Consider the following 26,565-nt stretch of genomic DNA (forward strand, 5'->3'; position numbering starts at 1 on the left):
AAAGGCCTGGCACATGAAGAGCTATAATAACAGAATTTGGAAGGGTCGAGGGCACTGATTTCTCAAACTTCCAAATGATTATTTGGTTATGGACATTTATGGCTCACAAAATTACAAATTTGGTGCTCGCTTCAGCAGCACGTATACTAAAATTACAAATCTGTTCTGAGTCTATATAATGCTTTACAAATAAGACATTTAACATGCAAATGAACAAACAAGTGCTTACCCCAATATGGAAGAGGCCGCTTACAGGCTTGTGGTCACTAGTTTTCAGTTCCATGTGACTCCGATAATGAAGCTGATCAACATTTGTTCCTCTCCAAAGGATTCGGTCACACCAGGCTGGAACCCGACATTTTCCACTGTAAATAAAGGAATGTGTTATAAAGAGGACATACCACCCAAGAACATAATACCTAACAGTAGTTTAGATCCAGAACCATATGCTTGTCTTTCTTGAACAAACCCTAACATCTTCCTGGCTATGTTACAAGCTCTGCTAAGGGAATGTCTGATTATTTTCCAGTGAACTCCTACAACCTCAGTATCTGGTGCAAAGTAAGTGTTCAATGAATCTAATAAATTAAAAATGGTTCTAAGATCAGGATTCTTTTCAGAAATGTCACCACAAGTAAAAATATAATAGCACCTTCTTAAAATATCCTCAGAAGGTCAGGATTCTCTTCTGTACACCACTTCTTCCCTTGCTGTATGAACTGCAGTGATACTTCACGACAGGTAACCCTAATCTGGTATAAAAATCCAGTCCTATGTTCCTAGATAGGGATTAATCTAGAGAGGACTAACAGTAGAGATTTCTCCTTTAAACCTGAACTTTAATGGACAAATCTAGTATCTTCTGATAATGAACTAAAATGTAGCATGAAAGTCTGAGCATATTATAGTCCACAGAATACCAAGGGTAGAGAAAAACCTATTCATTTTATTAAAGTAAGTGACAGCTTGTACACCTGATTTAGAAGGTGACCCAAATATTTCCTATCAATAGCTCTTCAGTTGGCTCTCAAGTTGGGTGAGTGGAAGAAAAGGCAAATTGTACATGATCTATCAGTGTCACTTTTCATTTGCTGACCAGCTCCTTCAGAGGATAGGAATACAGACTCCTCTGACTCTTACTCCACCCCACCCTGCTGAGTTTGAAGCAGCTGAGTGCGCTCAGAGGATTCTCTTTCTCTTTCAAACTTCTGTATTTAGCCAGGTAGGAAACTATAAGAAACAAAAGTATCGATAGCATGTAGAGGACAAACAGTTAACAAGAACTTACTGATGGGGCACTTTACTGGAGTGATTAGGAAACCCAAATATATCTTAGGCAGTTGTTCTGTTTTCTCTAGCAGTGGCAGACAAGGGATCCAGGCATCAGTATTTTTTTTGTAAGTTCTTTTATTGGTACATTTTAGGTATACAATTTGTTTACATTTATCACTGGGTGTTTGTACCTGTACATGATGTATCTTGGTTATTTTTTTCCCCATTACCTGTGCACCCTTCACCCCCTCCATCCTTCCCTATTTACACAGACATCATTTCCATTTTTTTTCTTTTCTCACAGTTTTTCCTTTCCCTCCTTTCCTTTCCCCTTCCCCTCCCTTCACCCCGTCGTCTTTGGACCTTTTTTCCTATTTCAAATTATCAATTATTGATTTTAATCATTTTAACCCTTGTTTACACTATCCGTTTCTCACACAAGAGAAACTATTCGGTATTTACCCATGTGTGTCCTATTTATTTCACTTAAGAGTATGGCCTCAATATGCATCCATTTAGTTATAAATGACTCTAGTTTTTCGTTCTTTACGGCTGAGTAGTACTCCATTTTATTAAAAAAAAACAACATATCTTCTTTATCCAGTTTCCAATTGATGGGCACTTGGGCTGCTTCCAAGCTTTAGCTATTACAAACCAGGCATCAGTATTTTTTAAAGCTCCCCCAAAAGATTCTTTGTGTTCTTGAGATTGACAACTACTACATTAGAAGAACTTTTCATGTCTCTCTGTTTAAATCTTCTGGTATCCAGTTAAATAGCTAAGAAGCAGTTTGGGCAAAAAGAGCCAGTAGGTGAGAAATATGGCAACATCAGGGAGGTGAAAATCTAAGCAAGTCGGCTGAGGTCACAGAAATAAGGCACTGCAGGTAGCCCGTAACATTTTACCACCCTGACATACAGGTAAAACTCTTAAAACAAGCTCACCTTTGAGTACCCAGGAATAAAAAACTCTTTTGGAATAGCACTAGGCTATTAGGTCTTTATCTTTGCTTATGGTATGACCTAAAAGATTCCTAGTCTCTTGCCAACATGAAGGGATAGATATGAGATCAAGCCTTTACCCATTCTGTGAAAAGATTCTTATTACTTTACCTGGAATCCCATCGGTCTGTTTTGGAGTCATACTTGTAAGTAGGGATAAACTTGATTTCTCCTTCGTTGAAGTCAACAAAAGCTTTTTTCTGTGTGCGCTGAATATTTAGCTACAGATAGAAAGAAGTATCATGTAAGCAGGATAACATCTTAATATAAGTGACAATCAAGTTAATTAGCCATCGTTCCCATTTCTAAATATCCAGTTCCATAGCTTTTATAAATGTAAGTACATAAATAAAATGTCTGTATCTTATTATTAAATCTCTGCATTCCCACAGCATCTAAAGTCACCTTCAGATAAGAGGCTCATTATTAGCATACCACTGTTTTTATTGCCAATAGCGGCCATGGGTAAAATGGAACCATGAAATCTGAATAATCTTAAGTTCCTTGTAGTGGGCAGGAACCAATTAACATGATTATAATAACTTTTAAAAAGCACACAAATGTTAAATGGACAATTCTCAAAACAAAATTTAGTAAACTGCTATAAACTGTTGTGAAAGTTATCCTCACTCAAACATTTTACCAGAGTTACATAAGACTCAAAATATTCCACTGTACCCACTTGGAGGCAGGAAAGAGGAAGACACACAAAGAAATGAACCAGCCAACCTCAAAGTGAAGGCAGAGAGCCAAGAAAGGCTCACTACAAAGATCATTCTACTGTAAAATTCTTGAATTTTGACTACGATCAAAATGGCTCTCATAAGAATTTAAAGACATTTGAATCAAGTCAAAATATTTTCTTTCCTCAGGATAAACTTGAATCATTTGTAGGAAAACAGATACACCTTGAGAACATAATGTTAAGTGAAATAAATCAGTCACACAAGCTTAAATATCACATGGTTTCTCTTATATGAAAAACCCAAAATATAAAGAGCAAAACAAAAGATAAAAAAATTTTTCTTTCCTCAATAAGAAGCAATTTCATGCCAGTACCATGTAGTTCTGGGTATATATCCAAAGAAAATGAAATCACCACACAAAGGAGATACCTGTATGCTCATGTTTACTGTAACACTATTCAGCCCAACAATGGATGAAGTGATAAAGAAAATGCATGGAATATTATTTAGCCATAATGAAGAATGAAATCCTGTCATTTGCACCAAACACATGGAACTGGAGATCATTATGTTAAGAGAAATAAGCCAAATACTGCATGTTCTCACTCTTTTGTGGAAGCTAAAAAAGGCAACTTGAACATAGAACAGTGACTGCTAAATGCTGGAAAGGGTAGGGGGCAGGGTGGATAAAGGGAGTTGGATTCAATTGGTGCATGTTATATGCATGTGTTGCTGTATCACACTGAACACCATTAACATGTACAATTAATATATGTGAATAAAAATAAAATAAGCACTGACTTTTAGTGGCCAATATCTATATTCTTAAGTAAAAACTCAAGTTACATGCCAGGTTCAAAGGCAAATATATACTGCTTCACATATACGGAAACTGGAGTCCCACATAGCAGGGTTTTACTTGAATTTTACAGAATCAGTGCTTTTTCCGTAGATATTTACATCAACAACTATACACCAACTGCACAGTTGTAAATAACTTATGTACTGTAACATCACTTTCAGTTATGTGTAAAGAAAGAAAGAAATTAATTAAAATGCTCTTTGTAAAAAAAACAACAACTATATACCAGCTAACTCCAATTTATTAATCAGTTCACATTAGACCATGGCTTACGCTACTCATCCCACAAAAACCTACTTTTCTGTGCTTCCCAATCTCACTCATGGGGCCTCCCTCTTTTACCTCCAAGCTGCTGCTCAGTCTGCCAAGAAATAATAGAACAGTTTTCACTGCTCCATCTGCCCAACCACATCAACAGAGCTGAAGGCCCACTTCCTCCAGGAAGTATTCGCCAATTAGCCCCACCTATTTTACAGCTCATTTATACAAATCTCTGAAATCTCTGCTTGATAATGACTTACTGAATAAATGTTATATTAGCTTTTATCACCAATGTTATCTCCCTTCCTCCCATCCAAGCACTTAATCAAAGCACTACAAATCTTGTATTACTCAATACATCAGTAGTCACACTGTTTTTACAAACAATACGATCTTCCTGCCTCTTCCTAGAGTAAGACATGTCTCCCATGTATCTAGCTTAAAATCCTAACAATCTTTGCCATTGAAACTTTACTTACCTGGTCAAATTTTAAGAGTCTCTGAAGGTCATTCTTATTAATAAGACTTTTCACCTCATTGGCATCAGGCATGCAAAGTCTATAGTTCAAATCTCCCAACCAAATGACAACGCTGAGGATCAAGAAATATATGAATAGAAGTAGTAATAATTAGCATAAAATCAATCAGAGAAGAATGAGGAGAAGAGAAATAGGTAGATTATAAGGATTCATTTATCATTATCTGGCAAGGGGCTTAAAGCAGTAACCCTTTGGGGAGCAAGTATTATCAATACCCCAAGAAACAACAGATTGCAAAATAAGTCAGAAAATAGGTACTCCACAAATAAAGAAGGAAAGAAAGGGAAATACAATGTATCCATGGAATTCAGAAGCCTAGGAGTGAATGGACTGAGCAGCATTTAGTTATTTGCTGGACTAGCTTCAAAATTTTGCCTGGCTGCTTGCCGGGTCTCTAGGGGGAGAAATCTCAATGTTTTCTGCCACTCAGAGTCCTGAAGTTCTACAGGCTCTTGCTAAGGTCTGCCTGGCCTGAATGATGGCTCTCCTAGGCAGGACCCACTAAGAAAATTAGGCCTAGAGCTCTCCAGTGTAGCCAGCCTGTTTATCCCTGCACAAGATCTACTGTGCAAGTTCCAGGCAAGAAGGAGATTTAGCAATGCTATGAGATTCTAGCTCCCACTCATAGCATCAGGCCTCAAGATGTGCTGAAAGGTAGATTCTGAAATTATCACATCAAAATGGATTCTCCTGTGAGCTATTACAAGTTTCCTGTGAATAATTCTACCAATCTCAAATGCAAAATGGGATTTTTGGAATCCTGAGTAAATAAATTTATGGAATTGCAGGGCAATGTCATGACCAAAAAGTTCGGCCTTGACTTTGATACTATGAAGCATAATTCTAGGCAGTATGATCAAAAACTATGGTGAATATTTACTTTTTCTTTATTACAGTGAAAGACGCATTGTCATACCCCACACCCACCCTACCCGTCGCCCAAAAGTACCTCCCCTTGCTTTAAACACATTTATCCCACTGTTCTTGCCACTTTCTGGGGGGCAGATATGGAAATCCGGTTTTGAGTGTCTTTAGTTACACTGCTGTGGCTGCCTCAATGTCCTAAGTTGATTCTAAATGTTTGCCTTTCATGGTAATTTTGACTTTGTGGAAGAGCCAGAAGTCATTGTTGTCAGATCTGGTGAATAAGGTGGATGAGTACACATCATTATGTTTTTATGCACCTGTCTTTCTATTGGATGGCACCTGGAGCATTCATTCTATTTTTCACCACAACACATTATATCACTCGTGAAAGAGGACTTCCAGAACTGCTTCAGGAAGTGGGAAGAATGATGGAATAAGTGTATTGCAAGCAAGGGGGAATATTTTGAGGAGGATTAATGGCAATGTGTTTTTTATTGTAAGAATTTAAAAATTTACACATATATTGATACATTATATATTTTAATCATTCCTCATATATGACCCTAATTACTGAGACAATAAACACTCCAATATCACTACCCTTCCCTACTCTTTCCTCAATCACCCTACTCTCTGATTTTAATATCCCTAAATTATCTTTTGCTTTCCTACCAATTCCCATCTCAAACTATTTATTCTAAACCACCCTGTCAGAATTTCAATGACCAGGATTAATATCTTTACAAATCATCACTATCACCACTCAATCCATTCCTCAATGGATTTCTGCTTCTATCCTTATAAGTTCGATTCTTTATGGATCTATCTCTGCCACCCCCTATTTTTAATAATCCCAGCCAAAGAGTAATGTAGATCTGCATGCTGGCATCGAAAAGGATCCATAATAAACAGGACAATATGATCTTATACAACAAGTATGTGTGCATGCATACCATCTAGAACAGCACTTTTTAATGGAATTATAATGCATGTCACAACATACTTTTAAGTTTTCTAGTAGCTGCATTTAAAAAGAAACAAGTGAAAACCATCACCAAATTTCACTTAACCCAATATATCTTAATTGTTATTTCAACATGTGATTAACTTTAAAAAATTGAGCTATTCAGCCAGACAACTATGGACTAAAATGTGAGCCAAAATAAACCCCTCCTCCTTTAAAAAAATTGAGATAGTCTACATTTCCCCCTTAGTCTTTGAAATCCAACATACTGTTTATGCTTAGTATATCTCAATTTGGACTAGCCACTCTTTTTCAAGTGCACCATGGCCACATATGGCCAGTGGCTGTCATACTGGACAGTACAGATCTAGGATACACACCCAACTGTGAAGGACTAGCTGGGGACAGCAGAGGAGAAGTAGTGAGGGGTTTTTACTGTTAATCTTATCTTTAATTAAATTTATAATGAATATTTTTAATTTATAGTAAAAACCAAAAACTGACTCCAACTGACAGACCCTTCTGGGATTACTCTACACACTTCATTAACACAACTAACCTTTCTTCTGATGTCAAATCTAATTTCTCAATGAGTCTGCTATTCCTAAAATACCTCTTCTTTGTGCCCTCAATCGCTGAATGACAATCCCTCATCCTTCACAGTTCTAGAGTTTCTCACCATTTTATGCTCATTATTCAAAGGCCACAGGAGAGAGAATCACTCACTCATGTTTCATGATGTTCAGTTGTGGGAGGGTCTGACTGGGGACTACAAAACTCATTCTCGCACAGATGTCCTTATAATCTTGATTCCTTCTCTCAAAGTCTTCTACGTGGGCAGCCAGGTGAGAATTGACAATGCAGAAGGTAGTGTTGTGAAACACAAATCTCACAGCTACCCCACCTTTGTTTCCCTGTTAGCAAGTATAATTATTCCCAGTTAGTTCCACATAACCATCAATTTAATTTCACATGGACATAAATAATAGTCCAGTTCATTTTCAAAGTAACTCACCATTTTCCCCATGATCCCAGTTCCAACCGTTTCTGTAGCAACATCACGAATATATCGATATTGATCCTTTCTGGCAAATATAAGGAGCATCATCCCAACAAGGCGGACTAGTTGAACCTATGAGTTCCAGAGAGTTATAAAGGGTAATATCACTTCTTGCCACATATTTAACTTCCTAGAACTAATTTTTCTACCAAAATGACATACCAATGCTCAACTCTAAATCCAAATGCTCTATTTCCCAGTGGACTCCAGAAATTCAAAACCAAGATTCTCATGGGGGGAAGCTCTAACGTGGCTCTCATCAACAGAGGTAAAAGTCTTGAGTGACAGTGAGTACACTCAACTCCAAATCTATTTTTAATCACTTTTTTGCCAATGAAGAGGGCATTAAAAGTTCAAATAACAAGGCAAAACTGCTATGCCCATTTGTTCATTTTACTACTCCTTCCTAGTTTATGGTTTCTAAGAAAGTTGCCTCTATAAACAGCAATCCTTTTTTACTTTGATTATTTTTAACATGTAAACTAGAACTAGAAATATGCTTGAGATATATATTACTCAGAAACCTATATGAGGGGAAAACATCTTCAGGAGTTACATTACCTACCAAAACTGTTAAAAGACTTACAGGAAAATCATTCAGATTACTCCTTTTAAAGAGCTTAATATGGTAGCCCTGTCATGAAAATAACTCTTCTAGTAGTTAAATGCCTCTGACACATGCCATCTAAAGATCAACAAATTGAGCTGCATGTGGTGGCTCATGCCTGTAATCCCAGTATTCAGGAGGCTGAGGCAGGAGGATCACCGAGAGTTCGAGGCCAGCCTGAGCTACATAGTGAGTCCAAGGCCAGCCTGAACTACATAGTAAGACACTGTCTCAAAAAACCAAAAAACAAAACAAAAAACCCAACAAATTAGACCATCTTGTTAAAGTCAACTCTACTCCTGACCTACAATCAAGTTTAGAACTTAAATTCCACCAGACCTTTTATTCTTATTATGATTCTAAACCATACCCTATGTACCTGCATCTTCACACTGCTTTTGTGTAAAGCATCTAATTTTGACCATCTTAGTGAACAATTTCAATCTGGAACTTTTGTTGCACAAATCCGTTACCTTATAATTATTTTACATTAATTACTGATATGAGTACAATACAACTTTTTTCTCCTACAAGCTATCTAAGCAACTGAAATAAAGGATCAGAAAACTTAGGGAATTTTTTTCCCTAGGAAATAAGTACGAAGGATTAGTCTGCCCTATCCCAGTATTACACATATGGAAAATTCAATGAGTTACAAATAATGGAATAACTTCCAGTGAGTTCTATTTAGTCATATACTAAAAAAGATAATTAAATGTGGCTTACTTTCTTATACTTGGCTTTGGAATGCAAACCCCTCTCTACAGCCATTGACCATTCCTGTTCCTTTACAGATTCAAAGTAGAAAAAGGCTTCTGTGCTCAAGTCTAGCTCTTGGAATCTAACAGGAAAAAGAAAAAGATATGAGATCTATACATATGCCGTAATTATTTCTTGCTATCTCCTGCCCCACTTGCTGAGATATTAGACCAAAAAAAGAAAGAAAGGAAGAAATAGGAGAGAGATTAAATTTTATGGAAATACTCTGTTGACCTAGGTTATCAGTAAGGACAAGTAGTTTTCTTTTCTGTTAGTTTGTTTTAAAAATTTTATTTTATTGGTGCATTTTAGGTATACAATATAATGATATTCATCATTGGAAATTTGCACTTTTATATAATCTCTCTCGGTTCTTACTTTTCCCCCTTCCCCTGCCCTCCCTTCAACCCCTCCATCCCTCCCTATTTACAAAGACTTTGTTTCCATTTTTTCATTGTCTTATATTAATTCCATTCCCTTCTTTCCTTTCCCCTATCCCTCCCACTTCCCCTTCCTCTTTGCCCCTTTTCTTCCTATTTCACATTATCTATTATACCTTTTAGTCCTTATTTACACTTTCAGTTTCTCACACTAGAGAAACTATTTGGTATTTACACATGTGTAGGACAAGTAGTTTTCTAAAGAATCCCCACCAGTATATTCATAGGTAATGAAAAGATAAAAACCTCCTACGAGGTTTAATATTAGAGCTTTGCTCTTATGACCTAGGGATAGTCACTTTTAGAACTGACTTCAAGTCTCAGTGTGTATGAAAAGCATAGTTTTTTTGTGTGTTTTGAGAGGACTAGATGCTTCCTTATACCACGTTAGATATCTGTTCCATTCTGATCTCACAAATTTGACCCACAAATTAACTTTTACAAATAGTCCATGATAGTCTAAGCAGTTTTTTTTAAGAAGGAAGGTAAAATGTCATGTAAACTAACACCAAACATAAAGCCAAAAAGAAGTTCAAGAAGTGCTGTGTTACCCAATGCAGTAGATATCAGGAGGATTTGGATCACAGTTCAGCCAAGGTTCTAACCCACTATCTGGAGATTGGCCATTCACATTCCAAGTTCCAACAAAAAATCTAATATGTAAGACCAAAAAATAATTTGAAAACAAAGATCAAATATAAACAGAACTCTTTCTTGTCATTTCTACATAAGGGTATGTTCATAAGAAGCTACCATAATTCTTCAAAGTATTTTGACATATACATAAGAAAATTTACTTGTAGACAGTGGGCTTATTTTCTCTAAGTTATATATTAAGTGAACCTACAGAAAGGAATCAAGTCTCTATTTAAAAAAACACAAAGTTAATTGTTCTATCACATTCCCATCCAATTAAACTCCAAACTCATACTTTAAGGTAGAGCTTATAGATGGAAAGAGGTATCTTCATGCTGCAAGCTAGTCTAATATGGATAGTTGTTCAATAAGGAGCCAGAGTTGAATCCAAACTCACTTCCCGAAGGATTACAAGGACATTTGTGTAGGAAATTCTGATGAGGCAGATACAATATTAAGGGAGAAAGCAGAAGGGAAAATTCATGACTGTTTTAACTGTTTGCATACAAATATAACCGTCATGTGGAATATAAGGAACCAGAGGAACTAGGGACATAGTTATGATTGAATTAGAATAAATGAGGCATGATGGGATAGTAGATGGGACTGGAATCTTGGACTAAAAGGATACATTCTGGGACCGGGAATTTAGCTCAGTGGCACTGTGCCTGCCTCGCAAGCGCAAGGTCCTGAGTTCAATCCCTGGTACCAAAATACATACATACATACATACATACATAAAATAAAAGGGTACATTTTGTTAATAAATAACAAAGAAAAATGTTGTCACATCACATATTGGGGATGCATGTCACACCATATCACAGTCCTCGTATACTACATATACCAGGTGTGGAAAAGAGGATAATAGCAAATAAAGGGGAAATGAAAAATACAGAGAAAACAAAAATCCAAAACAGACCTTCAATTCAAGAGGATTGGATGAAACTTTCTTTAGTTAACTTACCAAACTAAATAAGTTAAGATTTAGTAGTAATGGTGGACTTTAATTTTCCAATATTGCCTGGAAAAAAATTCATCAGGCTAGACAGATAAATACACTTTCATATGGAATGTACTAGGGGATAATTCTCTAGTATATGTGAGCTTGATTTAGCTCCCTGAGAGCAGACAGAAACATTAGTAGACATGGTATTCTTAGAAACTCCATGGGAAACTGTAACATCTTCATTATTTTGGATATGTATGCTATTGAGCAGCGCAGAGACAAGGGCTTTCATCAGAATACCATTCCTTTTTTATTATACTTTGATTCTTATTTTCTGTTGCTGTTTTTTTGAAACAGGGTCTCACTATGTAGTTCAGGCTGGTTTTGAACTCACTATGTAGTCCAGGCTGGCCTCGAACTTGTGGCAATCCTCCTGCCTCAGCCTCTGGAGTGCTGGAATTACAGGCATGTGCCACCACACTTGGCCATGCTTTGACTCTTAAGCTAATACCTTAAATATCAAAAAGTCGTTGTCTGCTATACATAACTTTTTAGACTCAGGAAGGAGGAAAGAGACTAACTTGAAATTCTGAATGTTGACATATTCTTTCTCTCGCTTTGCCAGGATATGTTTGATGAGACCCTCTCGTGTTCCAGACTGAGTATTTGGCACAAAGAGCTTCCTCATGGTGTTGGTCACTTTAGGCTGTTCCTTGTTAGAAGTTTCTTTTTCACGTGGAAGCCTAGCAAATAAAGGACAAATTCAAGGAAAAATTCTTAAAATATAAGTCTCCTACAGGGGAAATATGTTGCAACATAGTACTTACATTCTATTCACAGATGGAGGTGGTGGGGGGGGTTCCCGGTGAATCCCTGTAGGCTGATTTTGTGAATTTATTTTCTTGTCCAAATTCATAGATGAAAAATTATCCTCAAATCCAAGAAGCCCTGAAGGACAGAGAACCCACAGTCACAGGGGGAGAAAAGCTAACATCCACCATAGCCAGGGTGGGCAGGACTTTGATTTGATCATGATCTGCTCGGTGGTATTAACAAACAAAAAGGTACTATAAGGGTAGTAATTAGTTAGATTAGGGGAAGAAGGACATCTATCCCTGAAGCACTGATACACTAACTAGTTTACACTAATCTGGAATCTGACTAAGAGTAGCTAGCATTTATTGAAGATTTAGCACAATGTATGGTTGACAGTATGGGATTATATCATTATTTCCCATAATAATCACAAAAACCTCACAACGTAAGTACTATTAAAATCTCCCCATGCAGCAGAAAAAGAAATGGAAGTTCAGAGTAGTTGAGTAACTTGGCCAAGATCATATAACTAGCGAGCCCCAGACTTGTGATTCAAACCCAGGCTGTTTGGCTCTGGACTCTACGTTTTACCATTTTGCTAACGTGGTTCCTGAAGAGCTGTTATACCTCAGAGAGGATAAAGAGTGGACTTAAGTCAGTGGCCATGGACTCCATAAAGCCACTCCACAGGAGATTATGTCTGACTTTGGCTTTAATCCACATCATCTCATCTGGCCTAATAAAACCTACTGACTTTAAAATGGTCACAGTAACCAGTGACAAAAGAATCCTTTCAGTACCTGAAAAAACAGAAGGTTTGTCCTTAGTGTCTAATTTCTGATACCAGCTGGATGAATCTTTCTGCTCTGGAACAAGAAGTTGTGACTGAGCTGGAAAGATAAGAGTCATGGTCAGAAACTGCGGAACTTGACAGGGAATGGAATTTACCATAATCAAAAGCTACTCATTTAACACTTCTTAAATGTAAGGGCCAGCAGTATTCTTGAAAATAGTGGAAGAGTCGAAGAAAATAAGGGCAGCTCTCGGGTCATCTGGGGTAAGAGGAGGATTACAGCCTAAGGTAAATGCAGGGCATGCATTGAACATTCTGGAAATTGCTCAGTGTCCTTAAAGCTGGCTGGACTTGCTCTCTAACTTTATTCCTAGGTATGTTTCTGAAGAAAAATATCAGCTATCAGAGCCCAAGGGGTGAGGTGCTTTGCTAATGGTCACTTCTGAATCAGTATGTTAGAATTTTACTCCCACTGAAAGAACAGAAGAAAACTGTTGAGTCTTGAGTTACCTTCCTGAGCAGCAAGGACCTCTGAGAGGAACTTCACAGAGTGTTCTTCATCAGGGATTTCAAAACGGCGCTCTCTGCTCCAGTCCCCCTGAACTCGAATTTTGCAGCCACCTAAAAAGAATTGAAATCTATACACATATATCCATGAGATGCAATGTTTTATTGGAATCATATTCTTCATGTACCAGGTTATCAGAAGGTCCAGATCACAAATATTCTTATACTCTCACAGAGGACTCACATGGACAAAAACAAGGCATTTGGTATGGTAATGGCAGAAGGGGTAAAGCAGAGAGGGAAGCCGAAGGGAAGATAGAAGTCTTAGGACTGAAAACTTGTGTCGGTAAGCAGCCTGATCTGGTGATAGACATACTACATACTAAAGTTGGTTTTCTGTGTCTCATCTATCTCTCAGATGTCAATGCAGGGACCTCCAAATTCTAGCAAAAGATAAAATTCTTCAGTCACCCTCCTCCTATCCTCAGGCTGGATGTTGCTACCGTTTTAAATCCAGATCACATAGTAAGAGTATCTGAAACGTGAAGGGAACAAAGGAAGTAGCATGGTTGTTCCTAAGTTCAGATTCAATTTATAAATGAAGAAAGAAAACAGTGAGAATGAAGTATTCTGACAAGCACCTAAACTTCATTACCTCAAGTGAAAAATGTATGTCTGGAATAAACTTGCAAAAGCAATGTAATGGTCCATGTCCAAGGGAGGTTTGGTTCAAGCACAGCCAATTGAAAAATACCAGAATTAGAAGCAAAGTTACCTATGGCTTTACTTTTTTACAGGTATAATATACTGTCTCTCCCTTTCTGATGGCCTATAGTTATTGTCTTAATCAACTCTTTGGATATGGTAGTTTAGGAAACCAAATATATTTGTTTATATTCCTATTCTAACTGATTATGTATGTTGCTTTTCCTTGGTCCTGGAAACTATAAACTCCGTAAGGGGAGCTTATAAGAGGCAAGTTACACGTACAGGTCACCCAATATTTTCCATGGTCTAGGTGACCAATTGTCTTGGAGATGGAGTTGGAGTCATAAGGCTTCCTACAACTCAAAACTTTCAATGCTGACACTGAGAAAATCCCAGATAAACCAGTCCTGTGTTAGCTGGTCACTTTCCTGGTGACATCAGTGTCAGACTTCACAGAGTCATTTAATAAATGACTGTTGAAGTGAACTCTCCCACACTTGAGAAAATGAAATGAAAATTCTAGTTTCCTTATAGCAGACATCCACTTCTGAACCTCTGGCTCTCTTTTTGTCCTTTGCACTTTTTGTTGCATCTTTACAAGTTAAAGAAAGGAAAATAAAATCACTGATCATAAGAAAAGATACAAATGGAGAAAAAACATGGGAAAGCAGGCACCCAAGTGGATCAGAGATAAGAAAATTAATGAGAGTGCCAAGGGCAATGATGAAAACAAAGGACAGGAACTGAATAAAGTGTCAATTAGGCATGGGAAAGCAGCCTTAAAGATACAGGGAAAAACTCCTTCAGGGTATAACAAGCCCTCCCTTGCTCAGATAATTTATATTCGAAGTAGTTAAAAAGGAGCAGTCTCAATCTGACAGGAATTTAGAACAAGAACTCATATTCTTTCTCCCACAATTCTTGAAAGATATATTTTAACAAACATAAAACTGGCCCATTTAATAGCTAGAAAATACTGGAAATTACGTATAAAATAACACTGGATGTTGGGGCCCGGGATTTAGCTCAGTGGCACCATGCCTGCCTTGCAGGCTTGAAGGTCTTGATTTCGGTCCCTGGCACCAAAACAAAAACAAAAACAAAAAACAAAACAAAACATTGGATGTGCTCTTGCCACACTACTTGGAAAAGTGGACAAATTTTCCCATGACCCAACCTTCTATTCTCCACCCTTCCAAAACCCTCTGGCCTTCTGTGATCAGTAAAACTATTATACCCTCCATTTCATCTGAACATTTCCCTGTACCTATCAGCAGTGCTCACGTATGGATGCATTACAATCACCAGAGGCACTTTAAAAAAAAAACACTGACATCTGAACCTTATCCCAAAACAATTAAAGCAGAATCTCCATGGGTGAAGCCAGGACACTGGTAGCTTTTGAAATATTCCCCAGGCAATTCTAGTATGCAGTCCAGAATGAAATCAGAGTCAAGTGCAAACTGACTGGTTAGTCCCTATAAGAGGCAGGTACTTCCCTTGCAGCCCTCTTAATGGAGGCTATTTTCTCCCATCTGACAGCATTTATTTTTTGAGACCCCCATCCTATCTTTTTGGCAGTACTGTACTGGGGATTGAACGCAGGGGCACTGTACAACTGAGTTACAGTCTCAGCCCTTTTCATTTTCATTTTGAGACAGTTTTGCTAAGTTACTCAAACCACCTTGAACTTGCGATCCTGTTGCTTCACCCTCCTGAGTACCTGGGATTACAGGAGTGTGCCACTGTGCCCAATACCTCCCCCTTTTTTTGAGAGAGAACGAGAGAGAGAGAGAGGTGTCTCTGTGTTGCCCAGGATGGCGTCAAACTCCTGGGGTGAAGCAATTCTCCTGTCTCAGCCTCCTGAGTGTTGGAACTACAGGAGACCCCTATGCCTGGCTTATACCTGATAGAATTTAAGGCTGGTGGCTGTACTTGTTCTAATACCAATTCTAGACAATTCTTTCCCGTCCTCCCTCAGGAAAAGTTTTCTCTTTTGAGGCTTACCCATAGGGCCATACCATCTTCTTCCTTTTCTTTTTCTATGAGACAATCTACCATCCTTGTAGAAACCAGAAACTTCTCAATCAGGATTCAATATCTAACATATAAGACTTCCTTTCCACTCAAACTCTGGCATTATTTTGGGTCTTTTTAAAATTACTACAGAAAACCCCATTAACCCCTTCACCTTTCTCATCCAATGACTTTTGCACAAACCTAATTCAAATATCTTGCACTGACCTATTATTCTAACTTACTTGTTCATTATCTTTGTTGTCATCATTCCTTTACCTCATGGGATCCTTCAGCCCACTGATTCCTCCACTTTCTCACTATCCATCAGCTCCCTCCTGCTTCCACTTTCCCTTTTCTCAAACAGATGCCATATTTACACTCTTACAAAACCCCACAACTACCTTACTGCTGGTCTCTCACGGCATCTACTGAGCTAAATTCCAACAATCAGAAATCCAACTAAATACCTTCTTTATACTCATAGTACCTGAGCAAGCAGAAGACGTGTCCACACATACACAGAGAGAGAGGGAAAGGGAGAGGGAGAGGGGGAGGAGGGGGAGAGAGAGAGAGAGAGAGAGAGAGAGAAAGGAAGAGAGATTTGCTATCACTATAAAGTCTTTCTTATCAACCTCAACTAGGTCCACTATCCTAAGAAGCAATCAGTTTCCATGATCAACAAGTTTCCTACTATTGGAAGAACTATTTTAATACTTTCTCATTTACAATCTCATTTCTCAGACTTTGGATCCCTCTCTTTTCATGCCTTCTTGTTCCAGGCAAACTGCTTTACCTTATACTTCAGAGATAAATGAAGCCATTACATGGACCTACTTGTATTTGTTCTCATCTCCTTTTTGTCCCTTCTGATACAAAGAAGATTCCCCCTATCAAGACCATCTTCACTTTGAATTCCTCCAATCCTCTCAGCAATCTTATAACCACTCCTTAGAAAGACCCTCATATCTTTAAAATATCTATTTCACAGGCTCCTCCCCATTAGCATGAAATCATATTCCGAGTCTTTCCCATTTGAAAAATGAACACCTTCCTGAACCCCATATTTCCCTCCAACTCTAGTTCATCTCTGTATTCTCCCCACCTCCACCACAGTCAAGCTTCTTTAAAAAACACAGTCACTTCCTGCTCTTCTCCCATTTCTCTTTTAGCTCCAGGAAGACTTCTACACCCACCACCTCGTATAATTGCTTTAAGGTCACCAATAACCTCCATACTGGTAAATCCAATGGCTACTCTTCAGCCACTTTGTTAAAACTATCAGCAGAAACCACCAGTTGATCAATGCTTAGAATACTCTCTCCCAAAGGCTTCTACGATACTATACTCAACTAATTTGTCTGTCCCATCACTAATTTTTAAGGCCCTTTGAGGTATCTCTTCCTTTAATCTAATCTTTAAGAATTAGAGTTGAGTTCAATCCTAAATCACTCTTATTCTATACCAGCATTGTTCAATAGGTATTTCTGTAATGATGGGCACGTTCTACAGATGTGTTGTCCAGTATGGTAACCAATAACCATATGTGGCTAATGAACACTTGAAATATGAGTACTGCCACTACGGACATGAATTTCTAATTTATTTTAATTAATATACAGAGATTCATATAGCTAGTGGCTGCTGTATTAGATAGCACAACTATATATGCAATCACACTATCTCTCATGGTTTTAAATATAATTTATATGCTAGTAGCTCAAACCTTTTTTCTAAGCTTCAGCTGCCAATTTATAATCTACACTCAAATGTCTCAAAGAAATCCCAATACACCTAAAACTGAGTGCATGATACTCCCTCAAAGTAAAACTCATTCCTTTTGCAATGTATTTATGCAAATAGTACCATCATCCATATTCATGTCAGAAACCTAGTATTCTTGATATTTTTCTTCATTTCAGCCCCTACATCCAAACCAACTCCTATTATTTTCATTTAACTCTAAATATATCTCAAATCTGTCCATTTCTCTCCATTTCTATTGTTACCATACTCTACCATATACTACTGAAACAGCTTCCTAACTAGTCTTTCTGCTTCCATGAAAATGATAATACCTCAGCATAAAATGTTTCATTCTCTTCTACTTTTTAAAAATATAAAAATGCAGATTCAACACCATCGCTTACAAGATTCTATTGGATCTGGTCCTAGTCTGTCTTTCTTTGGTGCTCAAGCCCTGTTCCACATACCCTGGCCTTCTTTTTTTTTTTTTTTTTGTATTAAATTCTTTTATTGGTACATTGTAGGTATACAACACAATTACATTTCTCACTGGGAATTGTACCTTTATATAATGCATCTTGGTTCTTATTTTTTCCCCATTCCTAGCCCTCCCTTCACCCCCTCCACCCTTCCCTATTTACAAAGACTTTATTTCCATTTTGTCCATTTCTCATCATTTTTCCTTTCCCTTCTTTCCTTTCCCCTGCCCCTCCCACTACCCCTACCCCTTTGGACCTTTTCTTCCTATTTTACATTATCGATTATTCATTCTAATCATTGGTACATTTTAGGTATACAATATAATGACATTCTTCATTGGAAATTTGCACCTTTACATAATCTCTCTTGGTTCTTATTTTTCACCATTGCCCAGCCCTCCCTTCAACCCCTCCAGTCCTCCCTATTTGCAAAGATTTTGTTCCTATTTTTCCATTTTCTCATATTAATCCCATTCCCTGCTATCCTTTCCCCTAGCCCTCCCATTTCCTTCCCCTTTGACCCTTTTCTTCCTATTTCACATTACCTATTATACATTTAGTCCTTATTTACACTTTCAGTTTCTCACACCAGAGAAACTATTCGGTATTTACACATGTGTGTCCTATTTATTTCACTTAAGAGTATCGCCTCAATGTGCATCCACTTAGCTATAAATGTCTCTAATTTCTCATTTTTTATGGCTGAGTAGTACTCCATTTTATGAGAAAACCACATTTTCTTTATCCAGTCTCCAGTTGATGGGCAATTGGGCTGTTTCCAAGTTTTAGCTATTACAAACTGTGCTGCTATGAATATGGGTGCACATATATCACTGTAGTATGATTCTTTTAATTCTTTGGGGAAGATCCCCAGCAGGGGAATAGCTGGGTCAAATGGGACTTCCAGTCCTAGTTCTTTGAGATATCTCCATACTGATTTCCACAGTGGTTGCACCAGTCTACACTCCCACCAGCAGTGGAGCAGGGTTCCTCTTTCCCCACAGCCCTGCCCTGGCCTTCTTTTATTGCACAAAATACTTCTCAACTTGGAGCTTGTGGTTCCCTTCTCTGAAATACTCTTCTCTCTTCTGCCTTTACCTGTCTCTTACTTAAACCCCAATCTCAATTTAAATGCCACTTCTTCAAAGAGGCCTTCCCTCACAGCCCTGCCTAACTTAAGTTACCCCTCTTATAAACTTTTGTGCTAATTCTTGATAGTATTTATCAAAACTGCATTTATGTATTTGTACCTTATCAGTTTAAAGTCTGTTTCCTACATTACAATCCATAAAGTGTGAAAAGTGCATTGATTTCTGCTTTATCCCTAAAACCTAGCATGGTATCTGGCATATGAATTAATGAATTGTAGGCATCTATGTAGCTCTTGTACCAAATAGCACAGAAGCAAGAATCAAAGCAAGAGCAGCAACATTATCTACGCTGTTCTCTAATGCTATGCAGTGTTTACAACCACACCTGGCAAATAGGAGGCACTCAGCAATTATTTGTTGAATAATAAATTAGGGAAAGTGATATCAAGAAATTAGTATACTATACTCCATTAGTAAGTCAGAAAAACACAGGAAAGAAAAAAATAACTATCTTCATAAATAATGAAAAGACATTTAACAAAATTCAGTGTACAGTCATGATTTTAAAGAATACACAAACGTGAATAAACTGTTTCTTAATATTTTTTTTTAAAAAATCATGTTTTTTTTTTTAAATCTGTCAAAACAACAGGAACATATGTCCTTAACTATAACCTGAGGCATTCTTACTGAAATCAGGAGCTAACCAAGGAAAACACTGGTTCCAAAATTTTCATGGGTATAATAAGGCATGAAGCAAAACTTAGAGATATTAGAAAGAAGACAAAATTATTATTTGTAGGTAATCAAGATTGCTTATCAAAATGAAAGAATAAAACAGCAAAAACTACTAAAATAAATTGCAGTAAAGTAGATAAAATATAAATATCTACAACTCATTCATTGTTCTGTATCCTTGTGTAATAAGCAATTGGAAAATAAAATTCAATTCACAATAGCAGCAAATATAATTCACCATAAAATTATTAACCTAAAAATGATATAAATGAAAAATTACAAAATTTTACAGCACAGAGTTTATAAGAGGGATCTCTAAGGAGGACTTGATAGATGTATTATGTTCCTTGACAGTTATTTAATTTTATAAAGAAATTAATTTAAGAGGAGCCTGCCCAGAGAGGAGCTGCACAGGCACACAGGCTCCCGCCTGAGGCCGACCATTCCATCCGTGAGTGCAGGCAGATCCCAGGGAACAGCTGTGTAGCCCTGACTTGTTCCTCTGCTAGCGGATGCCAGCCAGGGGTCCACCCAGAGCCCAGAGGCTCAGGCACACCTGCCCAAGCCAAAGGCCTGCCCAGAAAGGGGCTGCACAGGCACAAGGGCTTCAGCCAGAGAGGCTCTGAAGCCAGAGAGGCTCGCCATACCATCGGCCAAGACAGGGAACCGCCTAGAGAAGAGCAGTACAGGCACACAAGCAATACCCAGAGGCTTGCCCTGATACCACTGATAAGTGCGAGGAGACCCTAGGCAAAGCCTGTGCAGACAACAGAAACTGGGGTGCACAGCCCCCAACCAAAGGCCCTCCCAGACAAAAGCTACATAGGGTCCCCAGTGAGAGGCATGCCTATATACCATCCAAAGTGTGCTCAAGGCCCAGCCAGAAGCCCACCCAGACAACAGGTCAGCTCAGGGATCTAGAAGGCCACCACTCTGAACCCAGGAATTGGTGTACTGGTGAGCATCAGATTAAAGGCTGGTCGGTGGCTCGCTGAGAATTCAAGACCACTGGGTGAGCAAAAAGTCGCCTCAAGAAAGACACAGCAGGCTACATCTGTTGAAATGAGAAGGCATGTAAATAAGTCCCAACACCAGACTTCCAGATCAACTAAGGGAACCCCAAAGGACAACGGGATGGAACAATCTGATACTCAACCACCTGGATCCCCTGAACTAGCAATAAAAGGGGACCTGGGAAAAATGAAATCAGAAATAATTTCTCAGATAACAGAAGAGATGGTGCCCATAGTGCAAGACATGAATAATAAATCTAGAGTGGACACAGATAACAAAAATAGAGCTGAGGAACATGATGGAATCCCAACATAGGAAACAAATGGAATCCATAAAACAGATGCAAACAGATTTCCAGGAGATTAAAAACTCCACTGAAAGTATACACAGCAGAATGAGCCAATGTGAGGATAGAATTTAAGATACAGAAGATAAGATTGCAATTAGTGACCAGGAAAAGAAAAATTGCTTTAAAATAGTAATGGACCACGAGAAATCAACCCAGCAGCTGATAGATGATGCAAAGAAGAATAACATCGGAGCGATTGGGGTCAAGGAGGAAACAGGAGAGAGTGCAGATGACATAAAAAAAACTGATCACAGAAGGGATGGTAGAAAACTTCCCAAGTAGGGAAAAAGAACTTGACATACAGATAAGTGAGGCATATAGGATTCCAACTAGCCTTGATCAAAAAAAATCTATAGATAGGCATATAATAGTTAAGATTCCAGCAACCCAATAGAAGAACAAAAAGAAAAGAAAAGAAAAAGAAGAACGGAAAGAAAAGAAACAAATCACATACAACGGAAAGCCCATCAAAATCACAGCAGACTTCTCAATGCAAACCCAGAAGGCAAGAAGAGCTTGGAGTGACATTTCAAGCCCTAAAGGAAAACAATCTCCAACCCAGACTGATGAACCCTGCAAAACTATCTTTCAAAATTGATGGAGAAATAAGATACTTTCATGACAAAGAGCACCTTAGGAACTTCACGAATGCCAAACAAGCACTCCAAAACATTTTAGACAATATCTTAGGAAATGACAATGAGGATCACAACCCCAGGAAGCCCTGCAGAATGAATCCATCAGGCATGACAAGAAATTAAACACAAAGGGGAAGAATCCAACAAAAAGAAAAAGTTATGACAAGGATAAGGCAATACGTATCAATTATAATCATCAATGTTAATGGTCTCAATTCACCCATCAAAAGAAATAGACTGGCAGAATGGGTCAAGAAGCAAGATCCAACAATATGGTGCATACAGGAAATGCACTTAATTAAAAAAGAACCTCATAGACTGAAAGTTAAAGGGTGGAAAGCAATACACCATGCGACAGACCCCCGAAAAAAAAGCAGGAGTAGCTATCCTCTTTGCAGATCAAGTTGATTTCAAACCAACACTGATTAACAGGGACAAAGAAGGACACCACATCGTTGTAAAGGGAACAATCCAAGAGGAAGACATGACAATCATTAATATATATGCACCAAACACTAGTGTGCCCAACTACATAAAACAAATACTAAAGGACATAAAAAAATCATATAAGCACTAATACAATAGTAGTGGGGGACCACAATACCCCACTCTCACAAATAGATCAGCTAGACAAAAAATAAAGAAGGAAATACTAGAGCTCAAACTCTTGCACAAATGAGCTTAACAGATGTTTACAGGGTGTTCCACCTCACAAAATCAGAATACACATACTTTTCAGCTGTACATGGGTCATTCTCTAAAATAGACCACATACTTGCTCATAGAACATGTTTTAGTAAGTGCAAAGGAATTGAAGTTATCGCCTGTATACTGTCAGACCACAGTGTGATGAAATTGGAGATCAATAGCAAAAGAAACCACAAGAATTTCATAAACACATGGAAATTGAACAACACACTTCTGAATAACCAATGGGTCACAGAGGAAATTAAAGACGAAATCAGAAAGTTCCTACAACTAAATGACAATGCCAATACAACATATCGAAATCTATGGGACACAATGAAAGCAGTCTTACAAGGGAAATTCATAGCAGTGAATACTCATATTAGGAAAACTGAGTGAGCTCAATTATACAACCTTTTGCTGAATCTCAAGCTTCTAGAAAAAGAAGAGCAGGACAAACCCAAAGCTCATACAAGGGAGGAAATTATAAAGATCAGAGCAGAAATCAATACAATGGAGGCTAAGAGAACAACAGAAAAAATCATGAAGCCAAGAGTTGGTTCTTTGAAATAAACAAAATTGACAAACCCTTACCCAACCTTATCAAAAAAAGGAAAGAAAAGGCCCAAATCCATGCAATTAGGAATGAAAAGGGTGAAATTACAACGGATCCAGCAGAAATCCAGAGGATCATCAATACCTACTTCGAGAACCTATACCCCAATAACAAGGAAAACACAGAAGAAATGGACAGATTCCTAGATTCATGTGAATCACTAAAGTTCAACTAAGATGACCTAAAAATTCTAAACAAACCAGTATTAATGAAATTGAAAATGTAATTAAAAAATTACCAACTAAGAACAGCCCAGGTCCCGATGGTTTCACTGTTGAATTCTACAAGACATTTAGAGGGGAACTACTGGCACTACTGTTTAAACTCTTCAATGAAATTGAAAGGGAAGCAATACTCCCAAATTCATTCCTGGAAGCAAGCATCACCTTGATCCCCAAAGCAGAGAAAGACCCAACCGAAAAAGAGAACTATAGGCCAATCTCACTAATGAACATAGATGCAAAAATCCTTAATAAGATACGAGCAAACAGAATGCAGAAGATCATCAAGAAGATCATATACCCTGACCAATTGGGATTCATCCCAGGGATGCAGGGATGGTTCAACATACGCAAATCAATAAATGTAATACACTATATTAATAGAACCAAGGACAAACACCATATGATCATCTCCATAGATGCAAAAAAAGCATTTCACAAAATCCAACATGCATTTATGATAAAAACCCTACAAAAAATTGGAATAGATGGTCTCTGTCTCAATCTGATAAAAGCCATCTATGAAAAACCAACAGCCAATATCATACTAAATGGTCAAAAACTGAAATCCTTCACACTAAAATCAGAAACAAGACAAGGATGTCCACTATCACCACTCCACTTCAATACAGTTTTGGAAACATTAGCCACAGCAATTAGACAAGAGAAAGAAATAAAAGGAATAAAGATAGGAAATGAAGAAATGAAATTGTCATTATTTGCAGGTGACATGATATTCTATACAGAAGACCCTAAGAGCTCCACCAAAAGTCTTCCAGACTTAATAACCAAATTCAGTGAAATAGCTGGATACAAGGTCAACACACTTTTCTGTACACAAAGAAGAGACTCACTGAGAGAGAAATGGGGCAAATAATTCCTTTCACAAAAGCATCCAAAAAATTGAAATACCTAGGAATCAACCTAATAAAAGAAATCAAACACCGCTTCTCTGAAAACTATAGCCCTCTGAAAAAAGACACTGAAGAGGATATCAGAAAATGGAAATACATCCCTTGCTCCTGGGTAGGAAGCATCAACATAGTGAAAATGGCCATACTTCCAAAACTGCTATATAGATTCAATGCAATCCCAATTGAAATCCCAGCAGCATACTTCATGGATCTTGAGAAATCAATCCAAAAATTCATTTGGAACAAGAAGAGACCCAGAATAGCAAAAGCAATTCTAGGCAATAAAGACAAGGTAGGGGGTATCACAATCCCCAACTTGAAATTATACTACAAAGCTACTGTGATAAAAACAGCATGGTACTGGCAAAGAAACAGACCTGAGGACCAGTGGAACAGATTAGAAGATCCAGAAACAACTCCAGACACACTCAGCCACCTCATCTTTGACAAAGGAGCCAAACACTCTCACTGGAGGAAAGATAGCCTCTTTAATAAATGGTGCTGGAAAAATTGGGATTCAACTTGCCAAAGACTAAAACTAGACCTATATCTCTCACCATGCACTAAACTCAAATTGAAATGGATTAAAGATCTAAATATTAAAATAGAAACATTAAACCGCCTGCAAGAGAGGTTGGGAAGAACTCTTGAAGACATTGGTGCAGGAAAAGATTTTATGAACAAAACCTCAGTTCCTTGTCAACTAGCACAATCAGTCAACAAGTGGGCTCTCTTCTTACTAAAAAGCTTCTACACAGCAAGAGAAACCACCAACAGTGTGAAGAGACAACCCACAATGTGGGAAATAATTTTCACCTGCTGTTCCTCAGACAAAGTTCTACTATCTAGAATCTATAAAGAACTTAAAAAGATCAGACCTCCCAAATTTAAAGACCCAATCCGAAAATGGGCATCTGAAATGAACAGACATTTCTCAGACAAGGAAGTAGAAATAGCAAATAAACATATGAAAAAAGGTTCAACATCACTGGTCATTCGAGAGATGCAAATGAAAAAAACAGTGAGATTCCACCTCACCCCAGAAAGAATGGCTGCTATTATGAAATCAACCAATAACAAATGCTGGCAGGGTTGTGGGGAAAGAGGAACCCTTCTCCACTGCTGGTGGGAGTGTAGACTGGTGCAACCACTGTGGAAATCAGTATAGAGATACCTGAAAGAACTAGGACTGGAAGTCCCATTTGACTCAGCTATTCCCCTGCTGGGTATCTTCCCCAGCGAATTAAAAGAATCATACCATAGTGATATATGTGCACCCATGTTCACAGAAGCACAATTTGTGATAGCTAAAACTTAGAAACAACCCAACTGCCCATCAACTGGAGACTGGATAAAGACAATGTCTTTTTTAAAAAATAAAATGGAGTACTACACAGCCATAAAGAACGAGAAACTAGAGACATTATCGCTAAATGGATGCACATTGAGGGAATACTTTTAAGTGAAATAAATAGGACACACGTGTAAATACCAAATAGTTTCTCTAGTGTAAGAATCTGAAAGTGTAAATGAGGACTGAAAGGTATAATAGATAATGTGAAATTGGAAGAAAAGGGGCAAAGGGGAAGCAGAAGTGGGAGGGGTAGGGGAAAGGAAAGAAAGGAATGGAATTAATATGAGAAAATAAAAAAATGGAAACAAAGTCTTTGTAGATAGGGAGGGGTTGAAGGAAGGGCAGGGGAATGGGGAAAAATAAGAACCAAGATGGATTATGTAAAGGTGCAAATTTCCAATGATGAATGACATTATATTGTATACCTTAAATGTACCAATATAATTAATTTAAAAAATAAATTAATTTAATAAAATTTGGCATGTAGATTTAGTGAAATATTGGTCACTGAAAACAATATTTTAAAATAAGTTTAAATGAGAAAAGAAAATGTCACAATATAATAGTAAATGAAAATGCAAGATAAAAAGTATATACAAAGGGCTGAAGGAACAGCTCAGTGGTATAGCATATGCTTAGCACATAAGGCCCTGGGTTCAGTTCCCCAACCCCCTTCCCCCATAAAACACACACACACACACAAAACAAAAATAGCCTCCCCTCTAAAAATCCACAAAAACAACAAAAATGCTATAAGGATCCCAATTATATAGAAGAAAGACTAGAAGAAAATATATGAAGTTGTTAGCCATAGTAGTGATCTCTAGGAGAGTAATTTTAATTTGATACTTTAAATTTTTCTGACTTTATAAATTATACATAATGAAGAAGTATTAACTCTATAATCAGACACTTTTCTGTGCTACTGCGGACAGTATCTGGGGCTTCGTGCATGCTAGGTAGGGATACTGCCAC

The 26,565-nt window shown here is 37.8% G+C and overlaps 1 protein-coding gene across 4 annotated transcripts in view; it reads right to left on the bottom strand.

Annotated features, from left to right (window-relative positions):
* Positions 1-26,565, bottom strand: part of Ocrl (OCRL inositol polyphosphate-5-phosphatase) — a 61,302-nt gene that overhangs the window by 23,012 nt on the left and 11,725 nt on the right. For all 4 annotated transcript variants that reach the window (XM_087199843.1, XM_021240573.2, XM_021240575.2 and 1 more), the window contains exons 4-14: positions 13,023-13,133; positions 12,520-12,609; positions 11,731-11,851; positions 11,485-11,646; positions 9,870-9,971; positions 8,846-8,960; positions 7,468-7,584; positions 7,179-7,366; positions 4,562-4,673; positions 2,385-2,494; positions 230-365 (exon numbers count right to left, since the gene is read on the bottom strand). In XM_087199843.1, coding sequence (XP_087055969.1) covers positions 230-365; positions 2,385-2,494; positions 4,562-4,673; positions 7,179-7,366; positions 7,468-7,584; positions 8,846-8,960; positions 9,870-9,971; positions 11,485-11,646; positions 11,731-11,851; positions 12,520-12,609; positions 13,023-13,133 — 1,364 coding nt within the window. The remainder of the gene's footprint in view (positions 1-229; positions 366-2,384; positions 2,495-4,561; positions 4,674-7,178; positions 7,367-7,467; positions 7,585-8,845; positions 8,961-9,869; positions 9,972-11,484; positions 11,647-11,730; positions 11,852-12,519; positions 12,610-13,022; positions 13,134-26,565) is intronic.

This window comes from Heterocephalus glaber, unplaced genomic scaffold (assembly GCF_053883595.1).
Source record: "Heterocephalus glaber isolate CG9 unplaced genomic scaffold, H.glaber_assembly_v1.0 deba00001729, whole genome shotgun sequence".
NCBI classification, from domain to species: domain Eukaryota; kingdom Metazoa; phylum Chordata; class Mammalia; order Rodentia; family Bathyergidae; genus Heterocephalus; species Heterocephalus glaber.